The 16,449-nt window shown below is 29.0% G+C and overlaps 1 protein-coding gene across 1 annotated transcript; it reads right to left on the bottom strand.

The window, feature by feature from the left end:
• Positions 1-416: 416 nt before the first annotated feature.
• On the bottom strand, positions 417-8,412 carry LOC8259382 (ABC transporter G family member 25). The gene is made up of 3 exons (XM_048371139.1): positions 8,018-8,412; positions 7,028-7,883; positions 417-1,729 (listed from the first exon to the last, which is right to left on the bottom strand). Exons 1-3 carry the CDS (start codon positions 8,135-8,137, stop codon positions 705-707), a joined length of 2,001 nt encoding a protein of 666 aa, XP_048227096.1. The 5' UTR covers positions 8,138-8,412; the 3' UTR covers positions 417-704.
• Between the last annotated feature and the right edge of the window lie 8,037 nt (positions 8,413-16,449).

Genomic DNA, 16,449 nt, shown 5'->3' on the forward strand with positions numbered 1-16,449 from the left:
TGTTTGTTGAGTATTATCCTAACAATTATATGCAGCTCATTTATCAGCTTGTTAGGTCCTCCTTTGTTCTCCATTTCTTGTATGGATAATAGAAAGAAGACTGTCCCTCCTGGTCTGTTCATTTTAATTGATGTTCAGGCCTATAGGATTGTTTTCTTAAGAGAGTAAAGAAAAAAAATATATTTCCTGTCTTTGAGTCTCTATAAATAAGTGATTAGTAATGATTAATTACGAAGATGAACACTTTTCCATTCTACCCAAAAGGAAATTAAGGTGAACAAAACTGAATAAAGCAAGCATCAAATACCACCTGCCTCAATGCTAAAGAAAAAAGAAGAAAAGGGTAGTTTCAGGACCTGATGCACTGACTTAAAAGAGTGTCCAAAAAGAGCAGAATAATATGAAGAAATGAAGCATTGAACAAGTAATAGCCAGTTTTGAATTGGAAAAATAACAAAAGTACAAAGAAATTTTAATTTGCTTGGTGGCTCATGCGATCCTTTACATTCAATGTACAGTTGCTGTGTTTCCAATTTTGCCAGAGGGAAGCCACAAAGACTCTGAACAACCACCAAGAACTCTATTTTTCCTTTCCTTTTTTTCCCTCCTTTTTGCATCCTGATATTGTTCATCTGAAGAATTACATTTAGAGGCCCTATAACATATGAAGAAAGAAAAGCGACCTTTTGTCAATACAAATACTGTCAAGCCGAAAACCGCCTCAACGCCAGATATGCCAATAACCTATACCCCACAAACATGAACACGAGGACAGCGACACAAACTTCAGGGCTGATTTGCCCTATAATATCCTGTTCAAGAAACTTGCAACCTGCTTTGTCACTCGCATGAGTATCCGATGAGCAACCCAACAATGATGAAAGCTGCTTTCCATCACCATACTGCACACTTATAAGCAACCTATAGCTGTAATATGTTGTTGAAATGTACTTCATCCAAGCCATGCATGATGGCACTTTATGGACATAAAATCCTCCTGTAAGGACAAATGCTAGCATTGTCACTGTAACTATGGTTGAAGCTTGCTTCGCATCCATGATAGCTGCACCTAATGCAAAGCCGAGCCCTTGAGAGACTACGACGTAACCGAGCAAGACCAGCAGAGTCAGGAGGAATGAAACCACATTGGGTTTTAGTCCCGCCATCCAGTAAACCACGGTGAGAAAAATCGTGGGAAGAATGAGCTCCATTGGTAAGTCTCCCACAATTCTTGACATGAAATATGAAGAAAGAGTGTACATGCCAGATGCCCTTTCCTTTATAAAGATTGCTCTTTCTTGCGGAAAGGCGAAAACGGAGTTAAAAGAAGGGAAAACTCCCCAAAAGATGGCTGTATAAAAGAGGAGACCTAATCGATCTTGAATGTCTCGAAAATCTGAGTGCCACCACATTAGACCTGCTAATAATGCAGCTGCAATTACTTGGAAGACTCTCAGAGCATTGAATGTTTCATGCTTTCTTTCTTTGAGGCTTCTTTGAAGAAGAATGCTGAATTGGTTGAACCACGCGGCAAAGCCAGCTATGTTACAGCACCGATTTTCTTTGGAAGAATGGCTTCCAGTTAGAATTGTCTCTTTCGCTGGAGTCAAGGTAGTGTCCATGCAAGCAGTTCTTACCCTTGGAGCTAACATGCTGTTATAAGAGGCAATCAAAGATTGCTTTATGTTGGGCTTATCCCTTTCACTTGCACCATCAATTTGGCAAACACCTGCATAGAAGTTAATCAAAGATGTTAGAATCTCTAATCAAGTATCGTTTTGCCCAACAATGGTGTTATACAGAACTAGAATAAATACGTCAATCTCTCATGACAATCGAACAATCAGATATATTATAGCCATGTATTATTTTTCATACTGCCATCCCCATGCTGCAGCTCAGGTTATGGTCAAAATTATATGCGATACTGTTCTTTTCTTTTTATTTTCTGGTCATATCAACAAATTACTGACATAAAACCTAGATCATGCTGAAATCAGTCAAACCACAACAGCAGATGTATCAACACAAGCATAGTCAAGCCACAAATTTCTTTTCATTTTTTCCCGACCATATCAACTAATTACGGACATAAACCTATATTATACTGCCATCTGTCAATCACAGCAGATGTATCAACAAAAGCATAGTTAATCCACAAATTTCTCAGGGACTAGGATCGCCACAAGGTTCAAGAATCATAGTTCAACCGTAGATAAGAACTGGAGCTAACAATAGTATGATCCTTATTATTATTATAGCCTCAAGGCAGTCTAGGAAACTAAGATATAAGTACACACATGCACATAAGCTCGCATTTCCTAAAGCACAATGTTGCTGAAGCTATTTATGAAATCTGATGTATTATGAGTCCGCAGGACACATTACCAAGTAAATCTGTGTTCAAATAACAATAATTAAGCATACAGAGGGTAAAAACTACTGAAAATTCCACGTTCTTATCTTCACTGGACCTCTCAATGTATTCAAGTCTACTTCAATTAGGTGCATGTATGGAGCCAAATGATAAACAATTTAGCTTATAGAACCACAAGAAAGGCAGAGAATTAACCTTTTTTTTAATTAAAGGTTGTCTGCTCTATTATATTGTGCTAAGAATTTAGAATAGGACACTACATTCTTGGAATGTTTGGTGGAGTGGAGCTGCTTTATTTGGAAGCAAAGGTGTGAGGGGCAAGCAAACAGAGTGATCAATTGATAAAATATCTGAAGAAAATATCACCATTAAACTAATCTTTAGCCAATCAAACTCTAAGGAGGACACATGAAACGTGTCAAGAATCTCATTGGACCGTGAAGGCATAAATAAATATGTTTATCATAGGTAAGAAATGAATATGGAATAAGTATGTATAGTAGGAAATGCACAAGACACTAAAAAAATAATTTAAAATGATTAGTTTAATGAAAAATATATTTAGTGATATGTAATAAGCGTAAGTAATTAGCTGTAGCACAGCATGGCTAACAAAAGCTGACTAGTCTTTTGTGGTAGGGTGGGAGTCCACTAACGTTGGTGATGCCACTGAGGTTTAGGCCATGGGCACCACTTCATCTCTTAATTCTCCATCTTTTATTATTATCTGTCTTTTAAAATCAAGATCACTTTTATGACTTCTACAAGGGAAGAACTCCAACACTGAGGTCTAGGCCATGGCCACCACTGCAAAGCATATATCAACACGTGTTGGCTTCTACAATATCCTAAGTTTAAGATTTGGAGAAAAGATGCCTAAAGAGTGGAAAAAGGGAAGAAGAAAGTAGGGAAAGGAAACACTTTCAAGACCCAGGTCAGATGGATCAATCTTTGAAAATAACTAGCCTCAAATTCTGACAAGTGTAATAACGCATGTGGGATGCCCTTGGTTATTAAAAATGGAATAATGATGGAAAGAGAAAGAAGAAAAAAAAAGAAGTATTGGCCACTCAAAAATGGACAATTCACCAAAACAAAAACAAAAAGCAGAAAGAAAGATATAGAGACTAGTTTCTTTTTTTATTTTTCTCTTTTTTTCTTTTTTCTTGGGTTGGCGACAAGAAAAGTTATGCGTGAATAGGAAAATCACTATTAGAACCACAAGCTAATAAGGATCAAAGAAATTGGCCACTATCTATATAAGCGTCACCACTGACCATAGAAGTCACAAATCAAGTATCACTTATATATACAGAGGGCAAACCCTATCAACTAACATTTGAAACCAAAGAACAAATGAATAGCAAATTTGACCATGAACGAAGAAATTGTATTAAATGGGAGAAAAGTTTTGGAGACGGGAATTGATCAAAGTTAAGCAGTCCAATCAACATTGGTAAACATAATGGACCAAAAACAAACTATCAACAGCTTAATCATCAAAAGATTCATGCTTTTCAAATTGATAAATTCAATTATATGGGGTTGACTTTATTAGCATTGCGTTGATAAGAGACCAAATTCATACGTTTGTGCCAAAGAATAATGCTATATACAATTTCTAGTATAGCATAAAGGTATTTAAATATATGCTAAATATTTGTAGGTAGGCAAGAGTTACGAAGAATAAAATAACACTATCAGGTGGAATAAGAGTTTGAATAACTATAAGAAGTATTTTTCTATTTAAAAATTAAAAATAAATAAATAAAAGCAACACACTGTATCAGGATGCTCCACTCAAAATTACACTCAAATCTCTCTTTTGTTTATTTATATGAATATCTATATGTAATTAATTAGTAAACAAAAATAGATTTCGCTTATATTGTATAAGAATCCATCTATTATTATTAAGGCATATATACAAAAGAGACAAAGGAAGGAAAAGGCTTACAGGAGACAAAGCTAATGACACCAATTATCAAGGGACATTAATGATAGATCTTTCAATCAAGTGTTCACATTATTTAATACCAAAATATATGGTTTCTAACGTTATCAGTGTCGTCATGAATTGAAATACTTTTATCAACCTTGCCATCATGGTGTCCAAGAACAAATTAAAAGGAAGTTTAGGAAATCTTTATTGTGTTGAAGAAAGTTGCATACATACCTATAGCCTTAAATAAAAAGGTTGAAAAGGATGAAATCGTCTAGTCAATTTGCACTTAACCTACACTAGTATGTGCATTATTTATGTGTAGACTTTGGTTTTTAGTGACATGCCCCACCAATAATCTGTCATGAAAACAGATAATGGCAGCAACATGACTACATAAATAGGGAAAAAATGCTAATTTAACCATAAAATTATAACCTAAATTAAAGTGCTATATATAAATATTAATATTTTATATATATATATATATATATAGAGAGAGAGAGAGAGGGAGAGAGAGAGAAGTATGCTTCAAAGAAAAACAGTAAAAACCACCTACTCTATTGAAGCAATACTTATAGAGAAGCTAAATTACTAATTCTTACAAGGCCTATTGAAGTTCTTATTTTCTGTTGATCATTATAGATTGAAGATGGCATCGGAACAAAATATACCATAATTATGATGGTGCTTGGCTTAAAAAAGGCTTCAATGGCTATATCCATGCCCATGACCTGTCACTATATCCAGCCCTACAAGATGAAGTAGGTCAACTAAACGTGCCATTGATTCATCTAATTCACATAGCTTAGGATTCGACATCAAAAAGAAGGTAAATTGAAGAGTTTCTTTCATTCATCTTCGTAGTCCATCAAATCATCATGACTCTAAAAATAAAGTGATAGAAGGGTCCATCGTCCATACATTATCATCTCATCTGTGCTTATTAAGGGATTACATATTTTGGTTCTCATCTATGTATGAACCCATTCAGGTTTCCTATGCAGAAAATACTTATAAAGCACTTGTATATGGATGTGCTTTCATATGACATTCTTAATCACGACCCCTATTTTTTAACACCTAAGGATCCAAAACTCAACCTTGAAAGGGCAATAAAGAATTTAATAAATTAGTACATGTTGGATCTCTATATCTCCTCCATTACTTTATGGAAGCTAAAGTAATATCCGAGTCCCTCCTTTAAAGAGAAAGCAAAAACAAGCACTTGAACTCGACCAGAAAGTAGTAAGCTACTTAATATGCTATATGGCATATTAAACGACAATCACTAAAATTATTACAACTTGACCCAGGTATCGGATTAAACTACTATAGAGGCCATCTTTAAGCGATTTATCAACAATTTATGCCAAATCCACTGCAACTGTTATCAGAAAATCCCATTTAATATTCTAATATATTAGTAGATATTAAGCTCAAATATATGACACTCCAATTTGTTTAGGTTGGCTAGTGAAGATATAAGGTAGTATGATGATAAAAGTGTCATTAAAGATTTGGTTGAACCTCTAGAAAAGAAAAGAAGAGGACCTAGGGAAAGATTTAATTAGTGAAGGGGAAAAGAAAAGTAATAATTAAGAGAAAATGGAGTCATATCCAGTTGGCTAAAAGTTTAAAAAAAAAAAAAAAAAAAGGAAGCAGCAGCAAAAAGAGACCATTGATCCAAGTCCAAGCAAAGAGGACACGTGCAAAGCAACTAAAACATTATTTTTCCCTCTTATTAATACAGAATATAAGAGCCCATCTCCATCACCATCCAAGAAAATCAAAATCTATCCTAATTAATTTTATCCACTAAAAAAAAACACATGCCATCACTTTCCATCTAATTCAAATAATAAAATAATCTAGCACCAATGTCACCCTCACCACCACCCTCACCCCCACCCCCCGGACACCGTTTTGGCTGATAGGTTTCAAGTTTTAGCTTAAGCTAGTTAGTAAAAGAAAAAAAAAAAAAACAAACAAACAAACAAACTGCAATTCCAAAACCAATGCATCTAAAGAGTGCCAGGTCCTAATCTTAATAGACACACGCACCACTTATATACAGCTAGTACTGTGCAGCAGAAAAATATTTATTGCAAAGCACTAGTGGGACAATGTACAGTGTACACAATGATTCTTTTTTCTTTTTAAGAAGAAAAAAAGGGAAAAAGCTTTGGATAATGACCTAATTCAATTGATGAGAAATTCGAGTCATGGCAGAAAAAATAAAAGGCATGGAGAAGTATACTGTACTGATGTACATACTTGCCCACATTGATATTAATGTCTATATAACTAAAAATCCTCACTTCATGGACCCCCAGTGTACTCTTGTTCCACAACTAGTACATTTAAGTATTATCTATTTTTGACCCATTAACAATTATTACTCAAAAGGGGAAATATAAACAAGAAACGAAATTTTGATCAAAGGGATTGTCTAGAAATAGAAGAAGACGAATATGAGAATTTCATATATGTAGTGTGTATTCATTCCAATAATGCAAGATTAAGTACCTACAAAAAGTGTCAATGCAGACAAGCAATAAAAATGAGGAAAACGAGCAAGTACATATTCACCGCAAGGACTTGTAGCTGTACGAGCCAACTCATAAACTAACTCAAGCGACTGAATCGGAGGGGAAAAAATACCAAATTAAAGCAGAGACAAAAACATCTATTAGAAGGGTACGTACCGTTTGCGAGATCGAGGAGAAAATCTGCTGGATTCATGGGAAAAGACGGCGAGAAACCAACCGACTCAAAATATGCCATAGCATCACTTCCTTTTCCAAAATACACACACCTTCCTTCACTTAAAACCAACACCGAGCTAAACATCTGATAAACTCTGCTAGAAGGTTGGTGCATGGAAGTAACAATGGTCTTTCCTTTCTGTGCCAACGACTCTAACGTCAAAACCAACCGGTGAGCCGCCGTAGAATCCAAACCGGACGTGGGTTCATCAAGAATAAGTAAACTAGGGTTTATTAACATCTCATGACCTATACTCACTCTCTTCCTTTCTCCACCAGAAACACCACGTATAAAACTATTACCCACGATTGTGTTCTCACATTTTGTTAAACCCAACTCAGAAATGACCGACTCAGCTAGCGAAATCTTTTCTTTTTTAAGTAAAGACTTAGGTAAACGAAGTAAAGAACAGAAAATTAGGGTTTCACGAACAGTTAAGTGAGGGTAAAGGATGTCATCTTGAGTTACGAACCCAGTACGTTTCAGTATATGTTTGTTGAGTTTTTTGTTGTTAGCAAGAACTGTTCCTGTGAAACCGTTTCCTTGAATTCTACCCGCAATTGCATTAAGAAGCGTTGATTTTCCACTTCCTGACGGACCAAGAATAGCCAAGATTTCCCCTGGGGATACCATGCCTGTAATCCCATTCAAGATCGTACGTTCTTGAATATGATTGCCATTACTGTGTCCACCACCACCATGATGATGATCATGATGGCCCAATATCCGTCTGATGTTACTACCATTTTTATTCTTGTTTTGATCAATTTTCAATCTGTAGCACACGTCAATGAACTGCATGAATTGAGGAAAAAAAAAGTCAAACTAAAGTCAGACCGAGTCAACTCGGGCAGTTTCAAATTAACAGAAGTGAAAGCACATTAATGATAACGATAGTAATAATAGTAATAATAACAGTAAATTACAACCTTGAGCGTAACAGGATAGCAAGAAGACAGCATTAAAGATGGGAGATCACGCGGATGTCGAGGAGCAGATTGATCGCGACTGTCCATTGGGTCACCATTGTTGCCATCAAGCGTTGGCATTATCTTAATAATTATTGTTTGTTACTCCAAAGAAGCAACAGAAGCTAAGAGAAAGAGAAATGAGAAAAAAAGGGCGACAAATGAGAGAGAGAGGGAGGGCCTGACTGTAGACAAAGTGTTTGTTGTTTTGCTTGAGAGAAAAAATGTAAACAAACCAAGGACAAGGAGAAGAGGGAAAAATGAATGAGAAATATATAGCTAAGAAGAGCAGAGCAGGGGAAGAGAAAGGCAGGGGGTATTTATTTTTGGAGAAAAGGTTACGGAATGGTTGCCACGTCAATGGAAAACGCCTACAGAAGAAAAGAGACGTGGCGTGTTTATCAGCCAGTTGGCAGCTTTTCATACAAAGTGCTCTTCATCCTGCGCCGTTCACTTTCCTTATTCCTTTTTTTTTAATTTATTTCTTTGGTCACTTTTTTGCATTTTTGGTAAGCTTCTCATTATTATTTTGTTTCTATGGAAATTTCAAAAAGGTGTACTGACTGAAGAGGAAGTGGGCAGTAAATTAATATTCCCCAGGCATATTATATAATTTTAATCTATTACATTATTAAAAAACTTATTTAATAAAATTATAATACCTATTACTAGTTACAAATAAAACAGAGATATCAACGTTTTATTTAATTAAATATTTCAATAACGTAATGAATAGTACAATAATTTTTTAAAACATAATTTTTTACTTATAGTATTGTTTAATTATTATTTAAGTAGATATTATTAAAAGCATATTTATTAATTAATGCGGTTAATTTTTATATTTTGCATTGTACAAACTATAAAAATTTTGATAAAATATTTTAAATGTTAGTAAATTAACAATATTAACTTAATAGTGTTAATTTATTTTACTAGAAAATAAAAAATGTTATACAGTTTTATAATCATATATTTAAATTAAATAAAATATATAGTTAATAAAAAATTATAATTTAATAGCAGTTTTAGTATTAAATTTTTTATTTAATATTTAATTTTATTAATTAAATAATAGAAATTATAGATAAAAATTATAAATAGAAATTATACAAATAAGATCGATTAAATCAAATAATATTACAGTAAAATATAATATAGTATAATATTTATTATTTAAAAATATATCTAAAAATATTATTTACAAAATATTTTTAAAATGAGTTTTAATAAAAATCTATTATTATTTATAATAAATTTAAATTGGTTTGAAGTTTTACTATTATAAAATTATTTATATCTAAAATTATAAATCGAATGTTAAATAAAATTAAATTAAAATTAGATATTTTCACCATCAATCCAAAACAAGCCAAAAATGGATGTAGGAGAGGTAGCAATTATTGCATTAAAAGACAATATACATTACATTCAGTACCTTCACTTGTAAATAGCTGGAATCTCTAAAATTCATGTTGCTTCAAAATTTGTATCAAACACTACAATATTAAGAAAAAAGTAAAAAATAAAAATTCAAAATTGAGATGCCATCTTGTTCTACATACCTTCATTAATTGATATATTTATTACTTCAGTGTTTGACTTAGCAATCAAAATATCTTTGTCATTCAAGATATTTTTAATTTAAAAATTAAAAATTAAAAATTTAATTCTCTCATCTATTTATAATTTTGTTTTTTCATATTTTATATGAATTTAAAATTATGAAATAATTAATATTTCATATTTAATTTTATTTTAATTAGATATTTTTATTTAGTTTATTTTGATAATATAAATTTACTTTTAATTATTAATTTAATTATATTACTAATTAAAAATTGGATATGTTATATTTTTATTTATAATTTTTATTTTTTATCAATTTTTTTATTTATAAGTAATTGAATTGAAATAAATTTAAAATTCAATTACTGAAATGAAATAAATTGAAATCTATAACTAAAATAAAAATTAAATACAAAATTCAATGATCTTTTATATCATAATATTTAAGAAATCTGTTTTAAAAATTTGTACAAATAAAAAAATTAGAAAAATAAAATAAATTGCTGTTTTATACACCTTGATATGGTTGATTTATGATTAATTTGACATATAACTATTTAATTTTATGTCTGAATTATTATTTTAAATATTAATTATAAAAATTAAGCTCGAAATAGATTCAAGATAATAATAATAATAATAATAATAATAGTAATAATAATAATAATAATAATGTATGTATGTGTGGGTTGGTGTGTGCACATGTATCTCATGTGCTATCTTTATTATTCACAGTTCGTTTCAGTAATTTTGGGACATTGAGACCCATAATTTGATACTTGTTTTATTCCCATCTGTTTACTTGTAAACTTCCATAAAGGAGATATCAAATGGATAGCCTCTTATAATAATAATAATAATAATAATAATAATAATAAATAAAAGGATAAGAATTTTAACATTCAATGTTATTACATTTTCAATACATTTCTTTTATTTATTTGTGATAGATGATAAGGGTTTGTGTTCGGAGATGATGGGTGTAGAAAAAATAAATATTTAATGTAGTAATTCTTGTCATAAATACCTTTTTGTCTTTTTTTTTTTAAATAAGAGTATCAATTGCTTTACTTTTTAAAAAAATATTAGTTCTCAATTAGACAATTTAATAAATATTTGCTTTTTTTAATCTGAATCTCAAACATGATTTAAATATTTTATCTAGAGAAATGTAATATAAAATAATTCATAACTTCTCCATATGTCATCTCTTTTTTATAAATATATTTTGGAGTAATTTAGAATTTGTTTGGTATAAATAGTTTATGTTATTTAGTATAAATAATATAATTTTTGAAAATCTAATTTTTTAACAAGGTTATTTTCTAGAAATTAAATAATAACGACGTTCAGTATATAATTTAACTTTTAGAAAATAGACATTTTATTACTTTATCATATATAAGACAATAATACCTATAACAAAATTAATATTAACTTTTCTTAAATATGTAAGTAAGGATAATATTAATAAATAAAATTCTACTTAACTAGAGAAGTTCTATTTTTCTAATTCTAAATAAGTATCTACTTCTATATATTCACTAATCACCCAACACAACTAAAATATTTATTTCTTAATAAGGAGATTCTTATATAGGCTTGATGTATTACCTTAATTAATAGAAAACTGACACGTGCATGAGTATTTTACATTTTGATATTAAATAATTGAGACATATTCTATTATTTAAAACTAATCGATATGTGTTAATCATCTATCGGTTTGGTATATAAGCTCAATAATTATTGATTCTTTTCCATACTTCCTAACATTCAATATACTTACATCTTCCTTATTTTCAATAAGCATTAATTTTCTTAATGAAGTTTATGGTTAGGTTTCAATCTTTTCCTTTATTAGTATAAATAGATATGAACATAAATAAATAGGATACTCGCTCAGTAGAAAATATAAAATTTAAATTATTTTGAAATCAGTTAAAAATTCAACTTTTAGTGTTATTCAACTATTATTCAAATTTTTATAAATTCGACCATATCTTATATTTATAGATATTAATAGACTGTTTCTATTTATTAAATATATTAGGAGTATTAAAATAAGATTTAAACTTATATAAATTCCACTATATATTTTCTAAATGTATTTTATCTTAGAAACTATTGAAAATATGTGTTCCCTTGCCGTGCCCAGGGACATGGATAAGATGTCTTAAGAGTTAATTCTCTTCAATTCGTCTTCGTCGTACATTTTCCTAAGTTCAACATTTGACTCAACTAACATGTTTTTAATTTATTTTTTTCGTCATTTTAGCCAAAACAACAAAAGTGTTCCTTTTCCTTTTTCCTTAAATTATTTAAATTTTATATTTATTTAATTCACAGTGATTAACTTTAAATTAAATAAAGCTACGACTCTAATTGGGACACGGTAAAAGTGGGCATAATTAAAAATTATTACATTATTAAAATATAAATTCCTTGTGCACAAATTATAATTAAAAATATTACAATTGTAATCTTTTTATTTTTTTATTAATTAAAATATATTTTATCGAGCCTGATATTATCAAAATAAAATTATTTTAATATTATATAAATAAAAATAAAATTTAAGAATATTTATATATACATAATAATAGTTTTTTGAGTAAGTGCATGTACATGTGCAATAGCTTTATGAAAACACAAGTGAAAGGAGACTAATAATCTGTATCTAATGATAGCTTTGCTGTTCAACAGAATGGCTAAAACAGTCTTTAGCCTTAAGGTTCTTTTGAAAATATGAACGAGGAGTAGCTTCACTTTACGAGTCCAATGTATTTTAAATAAATTAAAATGTAATTTTAGAGATTAGTAGGGTCCCACTAGTCCCCATATAGCACCACCACAATTTTTCCATTTTTATGCAGATATAAGTATATATTATTTGTATTTTATATTTTATTATATAGTAATATATTATTATTCTATTTCTACTTTTATTAAAAAATTAATTTATGTTATTTTTATTTTTATTTTAAAAAAAGTAGAGTATAACAGTTAAGAGTGAACAATAATCAATTTAATTCAGTGTTAATTGAGTTTTCTAATTTTGTTAACGAAGCCAAAATGAAATATTAAGTGTAATGGTGCCATACCAAATAGTTCATTTGATCGGTTTGAATTTTTTAAATATTTTTAGTTTAAACTGTAAATGTTTATATTTAAGTATATATGTATATAGACTATTTATTCCACACCAATTATAAGAAAAAGATAAATACATAAATATTTAATAGTTAATAAATTTATTTATTTTTGTATAAATAATAATAATATTATATTAAATATTTATAGAAATTTCAGCCGGTTCAAATATAATCAAAGCTAGCGTATCAAAATATTATTTGGTTTGCCCATTATGAAATCAAATTAAAGTAAATTTTAAAATAATTAAATCCGACTAAACTAGTCATTTCGGTTTTGCTCACTCCTAATAATAGTGAAGATTTATGCAGAAATATAATCCCATGAAATGCACGGGAAGACAGATTAAATTCTTTTTCTATAAACTTAATTATTAAAGTAATTATTCCTTGATATAGTTAATATTTTTGAAGTAGTTTGCAAAAATTCAAAAATCTTATTACAAAATTCTATTGGCTAAACTTAAAGGTTGTTACATTGTAAAAGTATATCCACTCGTGTTTTTTATTTTAAAGAGTTGTTGGTATATTGAGAATTATTTAAATATAAAAAATAAAAATTTTATTTAAATTGAATATTTCTTTATTTTAATCTATATTGCATTTTTCACCATCAGTTACTATCTAAATGTAGAAAATTAAATATGCCTTCTATTTTATTTGTAAGCCATAATTCTTTATTGCAAAAAAAATTCAACATATAAAAAAACATATTAAATTAATTATGCTACAGAAATTAATTAAATCATTTCTAATGATAATTTTTATTTAAAGAACATAAAAATATCTTTTATTTTTATAAGTTTTTAAATTTTTCTTAATTATAGAAATTATATATAAAAATTAGACTTTTAAAAAACTCTATATTTTATTTCTCTTTTCTAAAATTATTTAAAAGTTAATTTTTCTTTTTTAAGGAGAATTAAACTGATTTTTAAGTATATCTTTTATTTTTTAAGAGTCAATTTTCTATTTTATATTTAAAAATAAAAATAAAAATAATTATTTTACTATATAATTTTTTTAAATTAAAAAGAAATTGATATGTAAAAAAATCTAAATCCTGAATTTTGGTCTGTACAGAGTCAGCAAACTCATTCACATGCCCCGCCAAACAAGCAAAGCAAAATTCTAACACAACTTCCCAAGTATCACAACGATTCCCGCAATGGGGGTGAAGAAAATCATGAGTCAAGCCCTCCACGTCATCCGAATACCTTTTCTTCTTTTTGGTTTTTCTTTTTTGCTTTTTTTTTTTTATGTAATGAAAGTTGTCAAAACCATGATCTCATCCCCGAGTTTTTTCTTTCAGTTTTTCTTTTTCTTTATATTTTTATTAATATAAATTGATATTTATAATTACATACTAAAATATATTAGAACTGAATTTTTAAATAAATAACTTATCGATCTTAAATTTAAAGTCTGTTTTATTTTATTAAACAAGTAAGTTATAAATACAAAAAATTTAATTAAGTGTTAATGTTTTAAGTTCGATTAAGTCTTTAAAAATAATTGTATTAGCGAGTCTTTATCTTATCATAAATTTTTTCGTGATTATTATATAGTTAATAATATTATAAGTATCTAAATATTTATATTTTAATTTTTAAGTTTTAATTTTTAATTTAATTTAATATATTAAATTTTATATTTGAAATCTATTAACACTTTCAGGTGAATTACTTATAGAGGAACTTTTTAATTTTAAAATATAAAGTTTACATAAAAAAATTATTTAAAATAAATGACTTTTCATATAAGAAATATGAAAAACATGTTAAATTTATTTTTAAACCTTTTTAAAGTCTAGTTATAAGAAATTATATTTTTATTTTTATTTAAAAAATAACATAAATAAATATAAAATTTTATCTTCTATTCTCATCTTATTTTTAAAAAAAATTAATATAAATTTTTTATAAATAAATAAATCTTTTTAGTTTTTATTTTAACCTAACAGACATCCAAACTTTATTTGATGATAACATTAAAATATTTATATATACTATATATGAACAATATTAAATAAGATTTTATATTAAAAAATTAAATATTACTATTATATTAAATTAAAAATTTAAATGTGAAAAGTGACTAAAAAATTACATTTAACTAATAGTTAATAGTGGCCAGAAAAACTCACATATAAGTTGAGCATTTAGAATCAAATTAATCCAGTGTTTAGGCGAAAAAAACACTTTTCTTTAAGGAAGCTTCTATATTTAATAGAAAAAAAAAAAAGAGAAAAAGAATACCTTGGACTGGACCCTATCTTAATAGTTATCCCATAGTCATCTAATTGCTAATTACTATTAACATCCTAAAATACTAATTACTCATACAATGGAGAAAATGATTATTTTTATTAATTAATAGCATGCAGGACATAAAAAATTAATAAAATATCAATTCATAATTTAATGAAAGGAAAATTCAGAAAACTAAAAGAAAATTAGAAAAATAAGAATACATTTTAGTGGATTCCCTCTTCCTTAAGGAATAAATGTCCAAAAATCGTAATCAAAAAAGTCTATCGAGTTAGCAAAAAAGCACACCGGAATTTTTGGCCTTCCGGAACGACACGTCACTTCGCTGCCTTTATTTTCATTTAAGCTTGTTTCCTTCCCCGGATCTTTGGCTAACGTAACAGCGCGACTTTATTGACTGTGACGTTAGAAACAATCCGGCATTTAACTCCACCTACATTGGTCAACCTAACCGCTCTCCCTCTCCTTTTTTTAAGTGACCCTTCATGTCACTGTTTATCGCTCTCTTGATTGGGCTGTCACGGGAAAAGGTGCTGATAGCAGTAATACTAGCAGTATCAGTAGTGGTGGTGGTGGTGGTGGTGTCCCCAGTTTCTGTAGACTTTTTTTTTCCTCTGTCTCTCAGTTGGATCTCGGGTCGCACACTCTAAAGAGGCGACGCGTGTCGATCAAATGAAGCACTTGGCACGTGCTGGCCCACTCACTTTCTTTTGTAACTATAAATTTCTTTTCCTTTTTTCACTTGCAGTTGTAGCTCCTTTAAGCTTTTCGGATACTCGAGCTTTGTGACGCGCGAAAGCGCGTGAATGTGGAGGATTAGGATTGGGTAACAGTAGAGGGTATGGGGAATGAGATTTTGTGCGTCAGCCATTGGACCACAATAATCCATCGCATATTAGATGGTGGGGGCAATATAAATATTATTATATTACTGTATGTATCTTTTTCATTTTTTTCTTTAGAGAAAAAGGGCCTTTATTAATGTAATGAGTCACCAATTTGTATTACAACAAGGACCATGTTCCTGAAAGGCACTTGTCTTGTAAAAGTGGCTCTTTATCTCCTTTACTTTTGACATGAAAATTCTCAAACTTTGATGCATCAAACTTTCATGGAAAATTCAAATACCAATCACTCACTGAATTCAGGATAAAATTTTTCACTTCCAATTTATATCTTTACCCAATGTTTGAGATAACTAGTCAATAAATATCCCCTATCAATAACAATTTAGTAATCTCTTATTTTTAAACCCCCTCAATAGTTATTTATCTTGCTTTTATTTTTTATAAATATTAATAATTTTAGTTTTTAAATATTTATCGATAAAAAATTATAAATATTAATTAAATTAAATACATAAAATCTTATAGTGTATTTATTAAATATAAAATAAATAGTA

This window comes from Ricinus communis, chromosome 2 (assembly GCF_019578655.1).
Source record: "Ricinus communis isolate WT05 ecotype wild-type chromosome 2, ASM1957865v1, whole genome shotgun sequence".
Lineage (NCBI taxonomy): Eukaryota > Viridiplantae > Streptophyta > Magnoliopsida > Malpighiales > Euphorbiaceae > Ricinus > Ricinus communis.